General features: G+C 44.7%; 1 protein-coding gene across 7 annotated transcripts in view; it reads left to right on the top strand.

The window, feature by feature from the left end:
• The first annotated feature begins 2,614 nt into the window (after positions 1 to 2,614).
• The window catches only part of LOC139351109 (nuclear factor 1 B-type-like), a 66,086-nt gene continuing 47,221 nt past the window's right edge, over positions 2,615 to 21,479 (top strand). For 4 of the 7 annotated variants that reach the window (XM_070992798.1, XM_070992797.1, XM_070992802.1 and 1 more), the window contains exons 1-2: positions 4,066 to 4,565; positions 7,164 to 7,695. In XM_070992798.1, the coding sequence (XP_070848899.1) occupies positions 4,539 to 4,565; positions 7,164 to 7,695 (559 nt within the window). In that variant the 5' untranslated portion in view covers positions 4,066 to 4,538. Of the gene's footprint in view, positions 2,983 to 4,065; positions 4,566 to 7,163; positions 7,696 to 21,479 lie in introns of those variants that run through there. The other 3 variants (XM_070992800.1, XM_070992799.1, XM_070992803.1) reach the window with 2 other exon arrangements.

The following is a 21,479-nucleotide window of genomic DNA, read 5'->3' as shown; positions in this document are numbered from 1 at the left end:
CTTATTTGGATGCCACATCATAATGAATTTTGAGAATCAAAATCACATTTTGTGTTCTCTGGCCGGTCTGTACTTCAGTTCATTAAGTTAAATGTCAAGCATAGTGATACAATGAGCATTACTGGGTTACATCCAGATGACACAGGTGGTCTCTGCAGTCACAGCACTGGTATATCGCCACCTAATGGTATAAAGAGGACACTGGCATTGTGCATGCTGGATCACTGTCATGTCTCACTGGGACACCTGGATACAAAACAGCCATTGTTAATGTTATTAGTAACACCTGTTCTTTTTGTATGCGTGTTCATGTTTTCACTTTAGGCTTGGAAACATGTAATCAGATAACTCTTTTTATTACAAGGACTGATTTGCCATTATTATTACATTAAGAATCAAGACCATCAAAGGATGAACCTGTCTTTTTCATGCCTAATGGTAACTGTCATAGCACTGTAGCTGAGCCAGAGGTCTACATAAATAGGGAAATGTCCTGCAAGCTTGTGTGTAATTAACAAGCAACTAGCAGTCGTGTCTGTGGCCACATGGGGGCGGTAGGTCCACATTAGCAGGGCTGAATCTGAGGAGGCTCATGCCATGTGCACCAGCAGATTGGCATGACATAATGCTGGATAAATGGAGGCAGAGAGAGTATGGAGTCAGGGTTGGTGATAATGATCTAGCATTTCATAGTATCCATTAATCCACCCATTAACAGAAATTAAGAAGCAAAAATAAAATGTTCTGGGGGAAAAATACTTGATAATAAGAGTGTGTTCCAAAATGTATTGAGTGTGCTTGTATTTCCATTTCAAATGGCTCTAAAAGAGTGCTTTTAAAGACATAATAGAAAGAGGGATAAGATGTATTCGGTCTCAACTGAGCAAATGGCTTTGCTTCAGGGCTGCCACAGTTTGAACTAAGACACACAGCACCGGAGTGAACTTCGCCTAGAGCTGATCATTGATCAGCAATTTATAGCCATTTCCACTACAACTGAATGCTCTTAGCTTGATTGCTTTAAGAATCACAACTGATCACTGGATGTGGGTAATGCAAATACTGGACCCACACGACAACAATGAGCACTGTGTTAATGTCACGATAACAGTGATGAGCGAGCAGTAAAATCTCTTGTCAGACTACCCATTCAAGTCCTGCAATCACATCGCTCGCTGTGATTAGGCTGGTGTACAGTAATGTGCATCCAGTGAATGATTAATCAGTACAAGGTTACCCTTTCTAAACAGCCTGCGCTGGCAACATTGCACCATTATTACTTTTCTATGACTGTTAAAACACTGCTTTCCGCTGTTATTACACTACTGCTGTTCTTCTTACTTAATGAGCTCCTTAACAGCACTCATGCACTAGAATACTATTCAACTATAATTATATTACTGTACTACTATTACTGTATGATTAGCATCCGTATCAGTGCTTTCAATGCTTTTTTCTGCTGTTAATATTTTATTGATTGGGGAAATAGTTACTTTTATGATAGCCTGAGACTTTAATGACAAAATTATCAGTATGATATATGGATACTATAGGGATCATGGTATTTAAGAACACAACACAACACAGTAATTACTTAAAAATGTCTTCACCGTACTTAATTGGGTACAATCTTGCAGCTACGTGAACATGAAGGAAATCAGATATTGTAGTGGCTTAGACTCCCACTCCACTTACAACTACAAAAAAAATGTATTATTAATATTGTTATTATTATTATCTCATTTCCATTACTGCACGCGGTAAAGCAGTAATTACAACCGTGCAGTGATTCCCACCATTAGTCATTGACTGCATCGCTGTACAGGCTGACCGTCCAGCAGCGGCTCTGTCAAGACCCACAGAGCACGTCAGAGGAGCGGAAGTGAGGGGCCCAGGGTAGAGAGCCCCGGGGCCAAAGCTTCTGGCCAATGAGAAACGAGGATGCATGCACTATTACAACAATAAGCTGCGTCAAGCTACGGAGAAACGGCTGGCTGATCACCGGGCAGTTATTTCAAAATAAAATGTGTAGTTTGTCCCGTTTTGATGTTAAAAAAATGTATTCTGATATAACAGAGGGTTAAGTTATTATTACACGTTCAGTTTACAGTATTGATATCATTAACATATCACACACTATAACATTAGAGTTTATAGTAGCTATGCTAAGACAGGACAATTGGGAAAGCCAGGATAACTGGTGAAAATCACTGGCTAGCGGTATTTTTGTGAATTTTAGGTTTCCAGAAAAAAACCTGTAAAATGATACATAGTAAATACAGCGCCACAGAGTTAAAGTAACTGCTGTTTATCTTTTGAAAACATAACATTTTTGACATGCACGGTTTGCACTGAAAAGTTTGATGCTTTTAAACTGAGCCAAGAAAAAAAAAAAAAAACAGTGATAAATGCGTCCATCTTCCATCGATTACACATAATTTCCACGTTAACTGGCACTGCATGAACGTTTCATATGAACGGGCCAATACGCCAGAGGAGAAATTGCTCGACCACTTTCAGTAAATGAGGCCTTTATTTAGAAATGTCGTACCGGAAATCATCCTCTTTACAGTATATCCGACTTGGCAGCTACAGCCGAGAGCCGGAGGGCGGCAGTCAGTCAGACAGTGAAAGTGAAGGCGGAGACCAACCCAGTGCCGAAAACTCAGCCTCTTCTGGATCGCGTTCAACTCCACTGAACAACCCCAAAAACGATCCAAAAAAGTAAGACTTGAAGAGGAAGGAAGACAGGAAAAAAAACGAAAAAAACAAAACAAAAACAAAAACCGCGAGGTGATCCAAACTTCAGTTCACCGCTATCTGCAAAGACTTGTCTTCCGGTGTTGACTTTTTTTTTTTCGATCACTGCAAGAGAAAACCCTCCAAAGCACAAAGTTGAACGTGAGAAATGTGAAGCTACCGGCTTGTGTGTTTCAACCAGGCTCCAGGATTCCCCATTAATCCATGCAGTACAGTGCGATGGTACGTGAACGTGGATTATTATTGCTTTCAAATGTTGATGATTCCGTCTGTGATACATTTTTTTTTCCTAATAGCCAACTGTCCTGTCCTCACGACGGCTGAGAAATGTGGAGAAGCGGGTTAACTTAACAGGGACCGCAACACTGGCACGGTCGGGCCAAAATTGCACTAAACTTGGCACAAATTCTCCGGCAGCCTATGCTACCATCCCATTCCCCTTAATTTGGCAAATGAACTCTAAGTGGACTGTTGACAGCTCTGTCGGACACACACACACACACACACACACACACACACACACACACACACACACACACACACACACACACACACACACTGCAGCAACAAAGTAATGTTTAACTCCTTTCAGCATGTTATGATATAGTACTTGGATGTGGACAAAACAATTCAGGTGTTTGGACACTGATGGCATTTAAAGGGTAAAATATCAAGTAAAATGCTCTATAAAGTAACAGCAACGTGCCAAAGTTTCAAACTCGGTGTCATTTTTACCTGGCAGGCAAATTGTACAGCAAACAATAAATTAATCAATTATTCTCTTCAGTTGGGGTCTCTAAAGGACCCTTTATTTTAAGAAAGCGTATATTTTCATAATTTGTGCCTTATCTTCTATCCTATATACATTTCTGCTCTTATGATTTATTTCAGGAACTTAACAAGATAATTTTAAGGCGACATTGAAATAAGAGACAGAGAAGAGCCAAAGTTTGGTTTAAGTGTGAGGCGCAGATGAGCGATGAGAGCTGGAGAAGGAGCGCCGGAGCGCACGTTGTTGACGCGGATCTCCGGCGGTAAAGAGTGCCAGAGCCGGGGAGGGAAATCTCCCTTCCCCGTGTGTGCGTGACCGAGGCTGTGGTCCAAAGTCCCCGAAGCTAATTTTTTTTAAAAAAGGGAAAAAAGTTAGGGGCTAAATGAATTGTACGCTGTGTTTTCAGACAGCCGAGGTGGAGAAGAAGGTGCCGGACGGTGGATAGGGGCTGTGTGTTCGGAGGAGAAGGGGGAGGAGGAGGAGGAGGAGTGTGACTGTGTAATTACGTGGGTGAAAAAAAGAGAAAGAAAAAAAAAAGTTGTGTCTGATTTGCTGGAATCGCGCAGGACCGAAGGTGCACCGGTCGATTTCATATCAGGTTTGCTTGAAGCAGGGCTGAACATCACACGCACGGCGCCCTCTGAAGCTCCCCGCGATGCTTTTGTGAACGAGGTGACCGCAGCACCGAGACGCGCACACAGCCCGTGTAGTGGAGGAGGACGCTGCAGCCCCGCTCGGCACCGGCTCTCCCGAGTCCCGATCTGCAAGTGCTCACCGTGCATGTCAACTTGAAATTTCACTGCGTAAAATACCTCCTTTTCTCTGCGGAGGCGACAATCTTTGGAGCGCAGATATTCATGGATGTTGTTGGATAATCTTCTCGTTTGTTTTTACGCGGATAGCTGCTCCACGGTCTTGCACGGTGCACATCGGTCCAGGAATGGCGCGATAAAGTGATCAGAGGAATCAGTCCAAGTACAGTCACTTTTTGTGTTGCCGTCTCGTCATGTATTCTCCAATTTGTCTCACTCAGGTATTTGTGTCTTTTTTAAAAAAAATATCCATACATTTAATTGCCATGTTTTGCATATTTGTGACAAAAAATGTTCCAGCCAGCGGCCAGGGGATTGAAAGTTGTGTGCATGCGTCAGGACTGTGCAGTCTCTGCTTGAGAAACGCTTCATAATTCATAGCAGCAATGAAGTTTTGCCTTGTAAGTGAAAATAGCGCTTAAGAAAAAAAATCAGCTGACGGTTTAATCCAAAATGCATGTGTTTGGCTCATGTTCTGCTGATTTTTACTTTTCTGAGATTCCAACCTAAGTCCTGACGAAAAAAAAATCATTTATCAGTCCTGCAAGCACTTCCAAAGTCACCAAAGTGCCAATCTTTACGCGTGCGTAAAGTTATGCGTAAAGATATTTTCTTTTTTAGATAGCGATCCAAGACTGTCACCTCGTGTAATTTGTACAGGTATGCTCATTTTCTCTCAGGTTTAATTAGGTTATTTGCGTCCTGCAGTGACCTCACACACACTTCCCAGCCTCGCCTGTGCCGTGTTTGTATTTTTCTCTCCACGTGTATATTTTTATTTACAGTAAAACCCCTATACTTTAGGGAAGTGAAGTTGGACGAAGATAAAGCCACTTTGAATGTAGGAAGATCAAACGCACGATAAGGTTGATTCAGCGGTTGGACAGAGTAGCTGACTGTTTTGGCTGACTCAGTTTTACTGTTTATATTTTACTTGGCATAAGTAAGTGATTGACTGAGATGTGGTTTAGTTTGTACTTAAGAGGATTGTGCTTTTATGGCCCCGGCTGAAGTGCGCTGTACAGGCCCTGGCCAAGTCATTTATCTTTACAGCGTTTGGCTTTAGCCTGGTTGAAAAAAAATTAACAGAATATTTCAAGTGTTTTGGAACAGGAAGCCAGAAAGTGAAAAGGATTTCAGAAACAGTTGCTGCCGAACACATTTACAACATTTACTGCTTATGTCTTGTCAGTTTAATTGGCAGCGTTATGTAGTGAGGAGGTGACATTTAAGGGAATTCTGAATTTATTGCATTTATTTTTTACCTCTCTGAAAGACTATGAATAGAAAATCCATAGTACCCACTTTAAATATAACACGTTTCAAAACTAGAGAATAAAATGTTTATTCGCACTGTATAATAAATGATGATAATTTGACGTTGCTGGAGCAGAGTTTTATTGGTCCGAGCGAGAAATGTGGCTTCTCAGAGGAGCACCAGCGGCAGGCACAGATAGGGAGTGGATTTCTGTGGTTTCCTATTGCCTGCCTGCCTGGCTGCCTACAAAAAGAACAATGTGTGGTTTAACTCTTCAAACGCACGCTCAAAAGGGGCTGCTCACACTTATTAAATCTGACATTTTAATGACCTAAAACAAAGATAAGTTGGTGTTTCCACTTGTCACTCGCAGCTCTTGTAATTTCTGATGACTTCTAACTCATCCACACCGTCTTTTACATTCCGTCACCTACAGGGAACAAGAGTGAAGAGATTATTCTTATTTGCCTGTAGGTCACTGAAGTGCTGGCTTGCTGTCGAAATGTTGGTATTTAGCTTTTTTTGCTGGTGAGGATCGAGTAAAGTTTTCTTTTTTTGCTCTTGTTTGCAGTAATTGTTCATTGACAATGTGCTATAGAGTGGGACACAAAGCACAAAGCAGAGATAACCCTTATTAAAAAGTAAAATTGGCGTTGCTGTTTTCACTAATATTAATCTGAGTCTCTGATAATTTCTCAGAAAATTGTGCCTCAGTTTAACATTTTATTTTTAACTAAAAGAGAGATGGAGCATTGGAAACGCGCAGCATGGTTTTAACATCAGACTAACCTCAGCTTTTTGGAATGAAGCAGTGCAAGAAGTGTCGCCATGTGTGTTAACCTCAGCACCTGAAATGATTTGGCACGAACTTCGAATCGAGTCCTAACTTGACCTTTGCGAATACCTTTCGCCCTACTGCTTCGTTTGATACGCCACCTTTCGCCTCTGCTGGTGTTTTTAATGCGTTTCGAACACGCAGCCTGCACACGAGGCTGTCTGTGTGTGCCAGGAGAACGGGAATCTCCTCAGCTTCCCATTTTGTGACTGCGCCCCGCATGGCCCTCCAGCCTGTCCTCCATCCTTTGTGAACATGGGATAAGTTCATGTTGGAATGTGGATGGTTTGATAAGAGAAATGCATCTGTGAGGGGCGCATGCTCTTCGCAGCAGCGGCGGCACAGGAGTCCCGTTCGGAGCATGCTTGGGGAGTGAGAGCAGAGGCATTCAGTCACCGGACTTGGTGCTAATGTAGTGCTGGCAGTTGATATAAACAGTGGAATGTCCTTGTCATACCTGCGCTACGCCCAGACACATCTAGGATGGTAAATCCAGTGTTGCTATGTGATGAGAAACTTCTCAACTAAGAGCTGTTGAAACTGCCAATGAGATATTATGTGACTGCTTATGAGGAATTGTTTATTTGTGGTCAGACTCCCCTTCTGCCTCAGATTAGTAGCTGAGTAAACCCATATTTCTCCCCCACGTTTGACGACATGAGTTTCTGATTATATTTCTCTCCCTCTCTCTTCCCTCTCCTCGCCGCGTCCCCTCGGATGCTCCAGGATGAATTTCATCCCTTCATCGAGGCACTTCTTCCTCACGTCCGCGCCATCGCCTACACGTGGTTCAACCTCCAGGCCAGAAAGCGCAAGTACTTCAAGAAGCACGAGAAGCGGATGTCCAAGGACGAGGAGCGCGCGGTGAAGGACGAGCTTCTCAGCGAGAAGCCTGAGGTTAAGCAGAAATGGGCCTCCAGGCTGCTGGCCAAGCTGCGTAAGGACATTCGGCAGGAGTACCGGGAGGACTTTGTCCTCAGCGTGACGGGCAAGAAGCACCCGTGCTGCGTGCTCTCCAACCCGGACCAGAAGGGCAAGATCCGCCGGATCGACTGTTTGCGGCAGGCCGACAAAGTTTGGCGTCTGGACCTGGTGATGGTCATCCTCTTCAAAGGCATCCCTCTGGAAAGTACAGATGGGGAGCGCCTTGTCAAGTCTCCACATTGCACCAACCCAGCACTTTGTGTCCAGCCACACCACATAACAGTATCGGTCAAGGAGCTGGACTTGTTTCTAGCGTACTATGTCCAGGACCAAGGTAGGTCCAAACTCACACTGTGTGTGTTTGTGTCACTGTGTGTGTGTGTGAGCTAACACGCATGTGTGAATGATGGCTTTGCAAGGTCAGGGGTCACATGTGTTACTTTTTGGCAGTCTCGCTGAGACCGGCTGAAGTCACGCTACGTCCTCCAGAAAAATAAACAGAGGGAACTCGATCGTCGGGGCTGTGTACGCGCAGCATGTATTTTTATGTGGTGCAACACCAAACAGGAAGCTGTGATCAATATTAAACGCAGAATGCGTTTTCAACGTGTCTCTGCTCTGCTGTACCCCAGCAGCAGCTCCTACTCATGTTCAGTCATTTTTCAATTACTGTAATTTGGACGGGGTGTGTATTATCTCATACACACACAGCCTCACAGGCTTATATAACGGCACGCACACACACACACACACACACACACACACACACACACACACACACACACACACACACACACACACACACACACACACTCAGTCTGTTTAAGTTGTGACATTTGTGGAAAGTTGTACTATGGGCAGGTTAAATTATAATGAACCCTCAGCTGTAGTGTAATTCAAATGCTGAGTCTATTTACCGTTAAAACCCTTGTTTTTCCTGTTTTATTAACAACCTATTTTTAAAAACTGAAAAAGGAAAAAAACAAACAGGCCCTCTTTGTGTAATGTAGCATGTAATTTTAAAACGCTTGTGTTGTCAATCAAAAATCACATTAGAACAATTTTCTTTTAAAATGGGATTTTCCATCATTAAAAAGGACAAAAAATGCATTAATAAACATATTACTCGGAATAAGTCACACTGCAGCATAGCATTGCAGATTTTGGTGAACTTTTTAAATGTTTGAAATAGGTTTCAGCTGCTGGTTGTGAAGTGTATTTAAAATATTGTGCTCTTAATGTTAGAGATGGTGTTTGTGCCGAAATGGAAACCTCCGTCTGAAGTCCTGAAAAGCTGGTTTCTCTCAGCCTTTTGCGGATCTGCTCCATGTAAAGACTGAACCCTGCTTCTTTTTTTTGTCCAGCAGTGTGTGAAATAAGAGGAAAAAAATGAGTTTTTTTCAGATTTATTTCAATACAATTTTCCCATTCATATGCACCCAAGAGAAAGCTGCACACATGTAAAATAGACGCACTTACTGACACATCTCAGAGTGGATCAGTGGAAATTCCTTTTGAAAAGCAGCTTTGAGGCACACATTGTGGACTTCTCACCCACTACTCGACGGCAGAAACATCACGATTCGATCTGATATTCCAAACTGAATTTAAGGTGAGGGGGAACATTAATTTAGGATGGAATAATATTTAATATATTTAGATCCTTTTATTATTATTTTTTACAAATTTAACCTTAACCGCTCTTTCAAACTAAAATTCCCTGTCTCCTGCAAAATAGGGTTGTAACACTATAATTAAAATTCAGGCATTCAGGTCTCTCACAGTGGTGAACTTCCTCCCTTTATCTGTTGACACCATAGGAATGCCTCCTATAGTATTCCCTGTTGAAATTCCCCCGTATTAAATCTACTGCAGCGACGCCGAATAGCCACCAATACTTTGCTATTGGGGGAGAAATGGTGGTATAGCTAGCTCATTATCATCAAACCCTGAGCGCCATTTTGTGTTTGATAAGTGCCAGGGAAAGCAGAAGGCACAGCACACAGACAATAATGGTTGCCACTGGCACCGGGGTTGGCATCAGACCCTCTTTTGTGTCTTTTGTAGAATGCCACCGCTTCTCTGGTTTGCATCTGCTGCATGTTTAACTGTTCAGTACCAACTTGAGGATGACATAGTGCTGTGTTTTTTTCAGAATATGCACCATTTAGATGATAAGTTAGCGCTTGTGCAGATAGTATTTCACCAGCTGTTATTTTAGGGAAATGTATCCGCTATGGAGGAAGAGTGAAACACTGGCAAGAAGATTCATTTTCATGTTTGAAGTAAATGATGAACATAACGTTCTCCGTCGTCGGGGAAATAAATGCGCTCGGATTCGACGTCGCATTGCGGATCGGAGCGATTATTTGCCGTTGTCCTCAAATTTTCTGAGTTGAAACTTTGGCAAATACAAAATAGAATTCTTTCGCCGGGATCACAGAGACGGGCATGCTATTTCTCCCCCCCCCCCCACCGTTTTTCGTTTTTTGCAAGCTAAAGCGTCTTTTCCTTTTCTTCAAGTTACCAAGCAGTGCCCATCTCCAGACAATGCAGCCATATTGTGGTAGCGTGTGGTGCGGCGCCATTTTGTTTTTGCACTGTGCCAGGGAGGCAGGCAAATCACCAGTAATGGTTGTTAGAGGTTTGGAGGTTGGCATCAAACCCTCTTTGTCTGCTTGCAGCATGCCTTTGATTCGTTGGTTGGCATCCGCAATGCAGTGGGCACGTTGGAAAGTTTTTTGACAGTGGCAGAATGGAAGCCGCTGCCTTTGTTCTGCTGCAACTGCACGAAACAAACAAACATACAATCAAACACAAAGGAACTAGCAAACGGCTCGGTCTGAAACAGAATCTGGTATTTGTGCGAAGTGCGGGGAGAGAAAACGGGTCCGGGCTGTGCTTTTGACATTGTTCTCTCTGTCCTGCTACCTGGCCGTGGCTCACTTCGACTGCGCGACTGGATAACATAAAATATGTTGCTGGCGTTATTTACTCAACAGTGTTTTTTTCTTCCTTTTTTTATTTGTGTGGCAAAAATCAATAAGTTCACAGTGCATTTGTTTTTGATTCTGGTGGGTTGCTGCCTGAGAAAGGTCGGCGGGTTGGCAGCGAGTGCGCTGGGTGAATTTAGAGAGGGCACTCAGCCCCCTTGTTCTGGGGCACAGACGCGTTTAGCCAGGCAGGGCTGTAGCACCCATGTGCATGCCCAGATGAATGCCCGCTGGGAAGTAGGCTGGGGGCTGGGAGTGGGGGTTGTGGCATCCATTGTGCCAACTGGCAGGCCGTGTTCAATGCAGGGCCCTGGCTTCTTACACACACACACACACACACACACACACACACTGCTGTTGTATTCCAATACACTGTTTTATCTTTATCTGATAAAGCAAGAAGTGTGATTCTTTTTGTTTTTTCTTTGACGCATCGTCGCTCCCCACCTGGATCCATATTTTGCATATCCTGTCTGACAGCTTGATGGAATAGTTGTAACAAGGCATGTAGATAATCGTCACGTCGGGACATGTTTGAATACTGCAGCCCTCGTTTTGTATTTGGTTTTGTTACGCTGCTCATCACTGGTTCCTCAGCAAACGCAGGAGTGAAGTTCTTCACCCAAACTGCGCGTTTAAACGCTCTGAATACACGTGTGCAATTCGCGGAGTAATGTTAAAAAGGTGCATGATTCAGATATACAAGCAATTCATTCGAGTGATTTGTAGGAATCTTGGAAAACGTGACAGAAATTACCTGCCGTACATTTTCCTTAACTGCCTCAATTATAAATGAATTTGACAGGCGGCAGCTTAAGTGCTATAAAGTATGAATGTTAGTACAAATTAGAAATCACTTCAAAGGATTCTGAGCATTTTCTAAGTTGTCAGTGGATTTCCTCACAGCCAGTGACAGAAAAGGATTGCTGAGGTAGGCCAACGGGAGACTAAAGAAGTCAAGGTCAAGCAGCTTCCCCATTACTCTGGCGCTGGAAGTTAACACAGCCATAAAACATCATTACCTTGACTCCCCCCACCGCCACCCCTTCAGTAGGTAACTTTTTTTTTCACACTGTCATGATAGTTTGTGGAAGTGGATGGATTACCTCTGGATACAAGCTGCCATGTTAATGGAGACCTTGTTTTACGAGCGACAGACTTAACCTCTGCCCCCGGGGTCGTGACCTTTGCGGAGAGATGTGGCAGGGTGTCCTCTGAAGTTTAATTGAGCAAAACAGATCAGTGAAAACGCGCCGTTGCGGGCCTGGGGCACGTGGAGGAGGAAGACTTTTTGTGTGAGGGGGTTGCGGGGGTGTTGGTCAGGGGAGGAGGCGGGGGAGCTGCTCATAAGCCCCCCTTGTTGACCTCCTCAATCGGGGTCAAACTGCGGCGGTTGCGGGATCACTGGTGGTCTCTTGGCAAGTGTTTGTCTCCACTCCCCCACCACTGCTTCTGGTCTGGCTGGTGGTCCCTTGGTTCACTGGCCTAAGTGAGGGGGAGTAGGTACCACTGAGGTACCCCCCCCCCCCCCCCCCCCCCCCCCCCCCCCCACCAGTCCCTCAGGCTGGGTAGCCTGGCTGGTCCCTATCTTCAAGATTGGCCACTGCCTGCTCTCTACACTGTGTGGGGTAGCTGTGTGCATCTTGTTTTCCGCCCGGCTGCCTCAGAGGCTTTGGTCAGGCGGCCAGTGTGGAGGCCTGACCTTCTGGGTCACAGTGGAGGTCTGTGACTAAGCACAACATCTATCCCTCCCTCCCTTCATCCCCTTATCCTCCTCTGCCATCAGGAATCACCCCTGCGGCACGCTGCCCGGCCAAATGACTCCCGCTCCTTCTCTCTCCCAGTCCCTTTTCTTTTCTCGCTCCCTGGCTTTCCCTCAGGACTCCAACCATGACAGCTGTCCCAGGCCCAGGCGCTTGGCCAGAGAAAGGGTGGCTGGGTTCATGCCAGAAGTGTGAAACAAAAGTTGTTGTAAGCAGACAGCGTTAAGGACACTACTGTTTGTCTTCCTTTTTTGGGTTCAGGCGAGTGAATCGGCCCCCTTTAATGTGAAGTTTTCTCGGTGAGATGAAGAAGTGATTCTTCTGGAAGTTGAGCAGGATTTTATTCTTGGACATGAATTTTAACCGGGAATGTTCAGAGCAAAATCGGCAAGGACGTGAAATACAAATGCTGGGAAAAACCTTAACCGATGACTCCGGAGCCGTATAGAAAAACTCTTCAGATTGAACTGCACAACCCCGTGCTTAGCTTCCATTCTGGCTTCCTTATTAGTATGCAATAGAGCCTGCGGTGTCTGGCTACCTCTCTCTCAGAGCCATAACCTATCGAACACATTCTCTCAATCTAATCCACTTAGAACTCCCTCCCAGCTTCACCGCTTGCCTTATTGATTTCCGCTTCCCTCTAAATGTCCTCCCGATCCTTTTTCTCTTAACCCGGGAGCTATTTATGTTTTGCAGTGCTCTTGCTTTTCTTCTTTTCTTTCTTACTTTCTTTCTCCCTTAATGTCTTCACTGCCTCTCCAGGATCATTGGTTGTTTGTGATCTCCATCAGACTCTCCTCTGCCTTTTTCCCCCTCCTGCTCTCTCTCAAACACTAACCTGTGTGCAGTGCAGCCAGGTTGCCTGGCTCAGTATGAAGCTTGTGTTATTAGCAGCAGGGTTTTGCTCGAGCAAATACCTCAAGGCTTAAACAGGCCATGTTACCTCCTTAGCCCTCTTTTGTGTGCCATGTGTACATAAATCTCCATGGAAACAAGGCAACTCGGAGCAGAGGCCACCGAGAAATGTGGATGCCTTCTTTCTCAACAAAATTTACAGCTCCCTCTGTTGCTCTGCTACAGTGTGTTTAATTTGCTTGTGTCACAGTTTGCACTGTTGCATCTGTCAAAAAATGGGACGAGGCCTTTCTTTGGCACTCTGAAGCTCAGGCATTGTGGTGAAAAGGCTTTTCTTGTGTATTCCAGCAGGAGACACAGTTTTGAGTTTGTGGCTACACTCGCTTAAGGACTGCTGTATGTGTCATTAGTCTATGGTTAAGATCTCAGCTTCACCACACTTTCCCAGGCTTTTGGGGAGGACCCCAAATGCATTTCAAATCCCCCCGAGGCCACTTGACTGGAGGACCGGCACCTCCCACTCCTCCCGGATAGATTCCCCACCCCCACCCTGTCTGCCGGTCCTCCCAAATGAAGACAAATGGGTACATTCACCCCCTATCCCAGGCACTACACTGTACCTCACTGTCCTGCCTTACAAAACAGACCCTCCCTGCCGCCTGAGCTTCTCCATCCAATGGCTGCCCTCTCTTCTTTGCCATCACAGTGGCGCAAACGCTAGGAAAACTTCCTGTTGTCCCATCGGCCTTCTAGACTGGTCATGTTAGACAGCAGGGTTGAGAGGGGGATAAGGAGGTTCAGGGAAGAGAAACAGGGGCCTTACATAGAGAATTCATGTGAAGATGTTGTTTGACCTTGCATCTTTTCAAATCAACCAGGAGAAAAGCACCCTCAAGTACCAGACTGAGACTTTCATGCAACAGCCAGTCCCCTTTACCCAGGAAGGAGCCTTGTGAACAACCAATGAAGGGAAGAAAAAAAAGGGAAGGGGTAGAAGGTGGGGTGTGATGGGGAACTTTGGGCAGGGACAGACAATCAGAGTGGTTGCCCAGGAGACACTAACTTCTCTGGGCAGCACCCCCCACCCTGCTTTGCCCCATCAAAGTCTTTTCAGTCCAGACAGGGCCGATCAGTGGCCCAGAGTGATGGTTGTCTCTTCTTTTGTCTGGCGATACAGTACAGCCCATCACTGTGACGGCTCGACAAGACCTGAGCGGGACAGAAAAAGAAAGGCCCGCCATCGCAGCGCTGTGCAAAATGTACTTTTGGGTGGGCATGTTGCTGTTTGGGGTGGGGGTGGGGGGAATCCCCAGAGGATTTCTTTCTAATGTCAGTGCACCAGGTCAAAGAGGGGATATAGTGTCTGGGGCTTGGGAATGGCCTGCTTGGGACGGATTCATCAGCGCCCCATTGAGTTGTCAAAACTAGCCAAAAGGCTTCCACTCCTCCCTCACATATGTCAGGTTCACTTCTCAAAAAGCTCCCAAATTTAGGAATCAACTCCGGATTAGCACAAGGTGAGATATATCCAATGTCATAAACACTACAGCCCCCAATACGGTTGTTTATTTTTATTGACCCATATACTAAGAGAAGTTATAGGACAGCAGAGAAGGGAGGAAAATAACTCATTTACATTTTGAGCAGGCAAAACAGTCAGTCTTTTATGCTGTATGTGATTAAAGTGAGCCATGTATATGGAATGGCAGGTGGAGAGGAAATATGGACACCTTGGAACAACATGAAACTCTCATATCTTAGGATCACCAACCCAGCAGATGTTGCAGGTTTTCTGCAGAGGTACCTCCACCGCTGTGACAGATAGATCTGCTTTTCACGCTGCCTTTTTGTATCAAGTCATGAAAACAACAGACTGATATAGCGAATTAAAGGAAAAATAGAAAAACGCACCTTTCCCACATATTTTCCACATAAATATTATACGTGAGAATTAAATTCAGGCATGGCATAAGCACAACAAGCACAAACAGATACTTAAATCAGAAACTCCAAAACAAGACTTGACTGAAAAGGAAAATTTTAGACTGAGCGACAAAGCAAAATTTTAATCAAATTTAAAACAACCATCAAATACCATAAGTTTTCACTTCTGCCGCAGCTTTCATTAGATGTGATTTTAGATATTTAGATAATGTCTTAACCAGTAGGAAACACTGAGTCAGTGGGTTTAGTCATGATGAGATTGTTCGGCCATCGTGCAACTCCTCGTGGAAGGAGCAAGCTCGCCCAGTGCTGTCTGGACCCTGTGGTTAGAGGCCGCTGCAGCGCGAACAGGATGGTTAATGAAGCCCATTATTTTTACTGGGGTAGAACGGGGCTTGTTACCATGGTGTCTTTTGAAAGCCTATATGATCTGGCCCCAGATAGCTTGAATTCTTCTCAAATTGGCCTGCTCTCTCCGCTGACACAAGTCTCCAGCTGCTCATTGAGCTGCACCAACTTTGAGAAAAAATGTCCCAGAATTTCGTAAATATGCACACACGGGGACACATGTTCACACTTACATGCCCATATATACACGTGCTTGCAGAAAACCGTGAACTCATTTACTGCACACACACACACGTCAGATTACTGCTCACCTGCACTTCAGCTCCAAAGACTGCATTTAGATTCAATGAGCCGCAACCTCTCAACAGCAACAGTGTGCAAGATCTGTTGGGCAAAAATTGAAAGTGAGAGTGCTTTAAAAGCTTGTTCCGGATTTACCAAGTCAAGATTGTAATTAGGCCTCCAACATGTGTGCAGACCTAGAACCCACAATTACACTGTGGATTCTTACCAAAAAAATAACTCCACCATCCCTCCCCTAAACCTCATGGCCTACATTACAAGGAAATCTGGCTAACAAGAGGTCATCAGACTATAACAGTCATTAGCCCACATGTTATCTCTGTCGCCTCCCGCTGTTGCCTGTCTAATAAAACACAGACCCTATCTAATTTAAGATTTGCCCATTAGAGCCCGTCCCTTACTGTTTTCACACAATTGTTTGCAACCTGTGGTCTGGGATTTCCACAGGCTTAACGTACCTTTTTTGAGCAGTTATGATAATGACCCCAGTTGACCTGCGGATGGCTGAATGAGTAATGCTCAAACTCATCATCTCTTATGGGATCCCAGCTGAGTCTGCTCGGTGTTTCCCAGGAACATCTTCATGTGCTGATGCAGGTCTGTTTCACAAACTATTAGAAGCTCACCACACATTTTCTCCCCTTTTTCTGTAAAACCTCTGGCTGTAACTTGGGTTGCCATGTGTGTCTTGTTAAGGGCAGTTATGACAAATGGCAGCAGCTGTACAAACTAATCTCTCTGTAGCTTTCACACATGGCGCCCAATTAACAATGGACCACTGTGGGGCCCTAATCCACGGTGCAGCCATCCTCTGGTCCCGCTTGCAGAGCCAACTGCCCCAGGAGACTCTTCTCCTCTGTGCTCCTGTTAGCCAGCCTCTAACTCCATTCAGATGGGAGCCGGCGAAGGCCTGCTTGTGTCGGAGACACGGTAGCCATCTTGTTTGTTTCCATGTTGGGAACGACAGTAAAGAGCCCTCAGTTTTATTTGACACTTTGGAGTTCTTGGGATTCGGTTGCAGCCCTGAGAGAACGCACTGCATCTGCAGGCTATGTGTATAGTACATTACAGTGTTTGGACTCACATGCTGCTCCCAGGCACATATGAACTCACGTGTATTCAGCTTGTGTGCATACATTAAAACACATGCACGCAGCTGCAGTTGATAGATTCAGCAAAGTGGTTTGTGAGCGAGTGGGTGGGAGCACTGCGTTTGAATGTGTGTGTGTATGTGTGATATAGCTTTCCTGTCAGTGGGCATAGTTCCAACAGTTGTATGATGATAAACTGCTGTTTCTTGGGGCCTCAGATAGCTGAATGCACTTTGTAATGCACTTGAAGTGTGGGGTGAGTGCTTTACACAGTGCAGTCACTACCTCTGCAATCTTATAGGATAATATACTATATGAAGGCAGGGGATGTTCGCCCTCTCTCTTTACTTAATGGTTCTTTTTAACTTTGGATTCATCCCAACACTGCTTCTCACATACACAGGCAATATGCATCCACTTTCCCAGGAAAAGTTGCAATGTGTGAAGTCTGTGTCTCCATCCAAGAGCATGTCAGCAGTGCTTTACATGGCCTTGCTCAAGATTCTTCAGTTCAGTTTTAGATTACAATTAATAACTTCAAGACTGAAATACTCTATTTTTCAAAAGGAAGTCACTTGGAGGCAAACCAGTGTGAATTGTTGTTTCCACATTTTCTTCACTCTGATGCAAAACAAAGCCACAAACGGGAGTTTGAGACTCAAAAGAAGGGTGTTGAAGGGTCGACGGCCATCAGGAAAACGACGCAGGCCCCTGCCAAATCTATGACATGAATGAAACAAATGGATGAAGGAAAATGAAAATGGTTGGGGTGTGATCTCTGGCAGGCAGTGCGAAACCAGTGCCAACTATTATGAATGGGAAACTGCTGCTGAGCTAATGAAAAAAAAAAAAAAAAAAAAAGCAGAAGAAAGAGCTCACTTTTTTCATCCGCCATCCAAGAATAATTAACCGCGCGCAGGCCTTCTGGTGAGGGTGGAGAAAGCCACAAGACACTTGACTAACATCTCACCGCAGAGGAGGACGGTGAAACACACAGAGGGGGAAATAGAAGCAAAAAAGGAAGAAGGAGTTTTGTTGAGGGGGACAAAGTTGAATTCTTAGTTACTGTTAGCTGTGAAAAGAGAGCAGATGAAGCCAACAGTGGAGTAAAAACTGAGCACTATATATTACACCATATTTCACTCACTCCATTGTACAGAAATGCCCGTAATGATGGCTGGCATGCCCTACACGTCTCTCTTAAACTAACTTACAGTATATACTTATGCATGCGCTCACTCACATTGGCATGAACGCAATTTAAACTTAATCCCTGCGAGGGTGTTTGGTGACGGGGCTTAAGGAATCTGCAGGGATCAAGTACTGTACTGTACTGCACTGTACTGTAGTGCTGATGTGTTTAGCTGATAAGTCAATCAGTCAATCGACGTGTCTTTTTATACACGCCGTTAATCGTTGTTTGTGAAGGAAAAGAGGTCAAACATTTTCTGCTTCCTGCTTTTCAAGCGTTCGTTTTTTTCTTTTTTTTGTATCTTTATAAGTGGAGTATATTTGGTTTTAAGCCCGTTGGTCAATCAAAATAAGTGTTTTGGAGATGTCTCCTCCAGCTCTGGCAAAGCATGATGGGCATTTTAAGAAAAGAATCTACCAAAAATAATGAATCCACGATGAAAATAAAAGTCTCTTCCAGGCCGTAATGTGCTGCACTGCAGGTATCTCTTACAGCCTTCTCTGTAAGACAGAAAGAGCAGAACGGGGACCAGATGTACGTTTATATATAGGACCCGACAAGGGTACAGGGCATGACACCAGGCAGAGGCGTTGCATATCACATGCACCCTATCACGTACACCACCTCCCCTAGTGATAAGAGCTGAATGTACTGTATGTAAAGTAAAGAAACGTACAACTGTTAATGATAGCATGACGGCCTGCTCCGTTATACCAGAGGCTTCAATGCTGAAAGATGGTGCAGAGGCTAATTTCCAGGGCTTAGAAGTTCTAATTAAATAAGTGAATAATAATACCTGCCTCTAATAATAAGTGAAGGCAGGGTTAAACATGCAGTGTGCCAGTCTCTGGGTGAGCTGCGTTGCTTGTTGTCACTGAGGGGCCCGCAGACTTTATTTTAATCCACTATCAGCTCACCCTGTAGCCAAGAACAACAACATTGTTTTTGTTTTACCGTTAAACCTTTTTTTAATCGACATCTTGTATGCCACGAACATCACCCAGGGCTGACAAAGCGTGCACTGTTTAGAGGCAAACGCTCACAACAGAAAGTGGTTTCCCCATTATGGCAATCAAAGCAGCGTTATCAGCGATCAACATATTCTCACCCAGAGACAGCGAGGAGAAGAATGCCCCATTGACTGATACTGCCTGCTACGCCGGTCGCGCTGATCTCCTGAAGAAAAGACCAGTGTCGCTGGTGGACCCCCCTCCCCCCTCTCCCCCCATCTGCCTCCCCACTCTTTGCCTTCTTCCCTCTATATATGTCTCAATACTTGGAGGATCTTAGAAGGGGGGAGCTGCGTGTGTGTGCGTGTATTGTTGAGGTGCTGCCGGGCGACTCTATCCCATGCTGGTGGTGTGTGTGGTGTGGGGTGGGGGGGCTGAAAAGACGGAGCCGTCACCTGCCAGACTGCTGGAATGTTAATGCCGTGGCTCTGATAATTGGATTTTGTACACACCGTCTGTGAGGAACGTCCAGCAACTTTCCCCCTCTTATTGTTCGACCCAGCCCTGGACCCTCAATAGGGCTTGGCTGTGTTTATACAAGCACTCACGTCTCAATAAAGACTGTTTACAATGTGTGTGTGCGTGTGCGAGTGTGTGTGGTGTTGGACTTTTGAATCACGGCACAATTGTGTGTGACAGGGAGACTGAAAATGAAAGCAAGACTGTGTCAGATTATCAAGATTTGGCAAATATTTAAGATATTAAGAGATTTGTCAGGTCTTAAAGTGGGATTTTTCCAGATTTTAGGAGTGTTGCAGTAAGATTTCGTACATACTTGGATTAAAGCTTTATCACAATGGCACATTCAAACTTAATAGTTGGATTTTTTTTGGCAGCTATTCATCCCACCACACCGTCCCTACCTGTTCACGCAGAGTCAAAGGCATTCACGCCCACTCTGAGGTCAAAGGTGAAGAGGAAGCGCTCCCCGTTGGTGGAACATGTCCGAGGCGTACATGATCTGGGATCATTAGGGAAGTTATGGCTCTTGTTTGCGTCGGGGGGAGCCTGGAATCGGGCCGGGAGCTGTGACGCACTGGTTTCCCTCTCTCTGGCCTCCCGTGCTATTTCCACCCAGGCTGCAGCGGCTTGAGCTGGTTAAATGTCTCAGCTGCACTGACCTAAATTCTTCATATTCACCTCAGAAGACCCTTCGCCTCAGCCAGCCAACTGTTTTTTTCCATCCCTATAGTCTTCCTATGCAATGAGCATATGCTTTGTTTGTGTATAAAAGTTCCTTCCTGTACATAAGGAAGCTACATCTGAAAAAAGCCACCCTATTCCCAGCTCTAATGCCTCTGAGCATATCTGCTAGAAACAATGACAGAGACTTTTCTTTTGGCAGAGAGACTTGCTGTGGTTAGATAAACAGCCTCTAATTGCATTTAATCTGTGTTAAAGTAAGGCATTTGGAACAATTACTTTGGTATGTTTACCAAGCAGCTGTTGTGTGGATCTTTTTTTTTTCTTTCTTCCACATCTCTCTAAAATGTAATAGATTTGGCTCACCTTGCTAGTTAGTGGGAAAACAAGATAGTCGCTACATTAACTTATGCATGGGTTTGTATTCAGGCTTCAGCTGTTGCAGAAACAGCAGCGTAAAAATCTATTATCAAGTTAAATGGCTTTGGTGCCAGATTTCCATTTTGCATCGCTGCGACATTGTGCCACTTCTTTTCGAAAGCAAACACAATCTAAAAGCAAAGATCGGTATCTCTAATATGATATTCGTTAATAGCGTTATTCTGACATGGCAACATGTTCAATTAAACTTTACAAAATAATACTTCAAATGTGCAAAAAGCAGGGAGAATAGGTCAATTCCCTATTTTTAATTTTTTTGCTAATCTTGATAAAAATCCCATATGCAAGAATGAAAAAAAATCTTTGTTTAATAATAAAGTGTTGTATTAAGCCGTATTTGTCTGGAGAAGATTACCAGAAAGCATAACTCTGTTGCAGGCATATTTATCTACTGTCTTGCTCTTTTCCCTTTAACCTGGCAGTAGTGTGCTGTTGCATAAACAATGGTCTGGGCAGCCACCTTTGGGCTATTGTAGCCTTCCACGTGGGTTGAACTCTGGCCAAGTGGATGTTGTTGCAGGAGACGGCCCCGCAGCCAAACACACGAGCCAACCAGAGGCCTCCGTTCCAGGAGGCGAGCACTCACTGGACAGGCGAGCACTCACTGGACGATACCCGAGGATAGTAGTGTTTGACAGCTCTTGGATCGCGTAAAGGAGCTTGACTTTGAATTTCAAACAGAAAGCGATAAATTGGCCGCAGCCTGCAAAATGACGCATTCCCTGCAAATGTCACAACTAAAACGAAACTTAAGCCACACTTTGGACCAGGGATAAAGCGCTTGTGTATGTGTGATTTGACATGCTGCATATGTTTAGTATTCATAACGAGGTGTTGCAAAATGCATGCTCTCTGCATATCTTGCCCGACTCACCCACCACCTGTATAAACAGCAGCGCTATTGCGAAACAGTTCCAGGGAAAGGCTCTTCCCGGGCTTGTTGTCAGAATGAGGTCAGCGAACACTACTCTTTTCTCTCTCATTTTCCCTCCTTCTCTCTGCGTCTCGCTCACTCCCTCAGTTGTACTTCGT

Source organism: Chaetodon trifascialis, chromosome 23 (genome assembly GCF_039877785.1).
Source record: "Chaetodon trifascialis isolate fChaTrf1 chromosome 23, fChaTrf1.hap1, whole genome shotgun sequence".
Taxonomy (NCBI): Eukaryota; Metazoa; Chordata; class Actinopteri; order Chaetodontiformes; family Chaetodontidae; genus Chaetodon; species Chaetodon trifascialis.
This window is presented reverse-complemented; position numbering and strand designations above follow the sequence as displayed.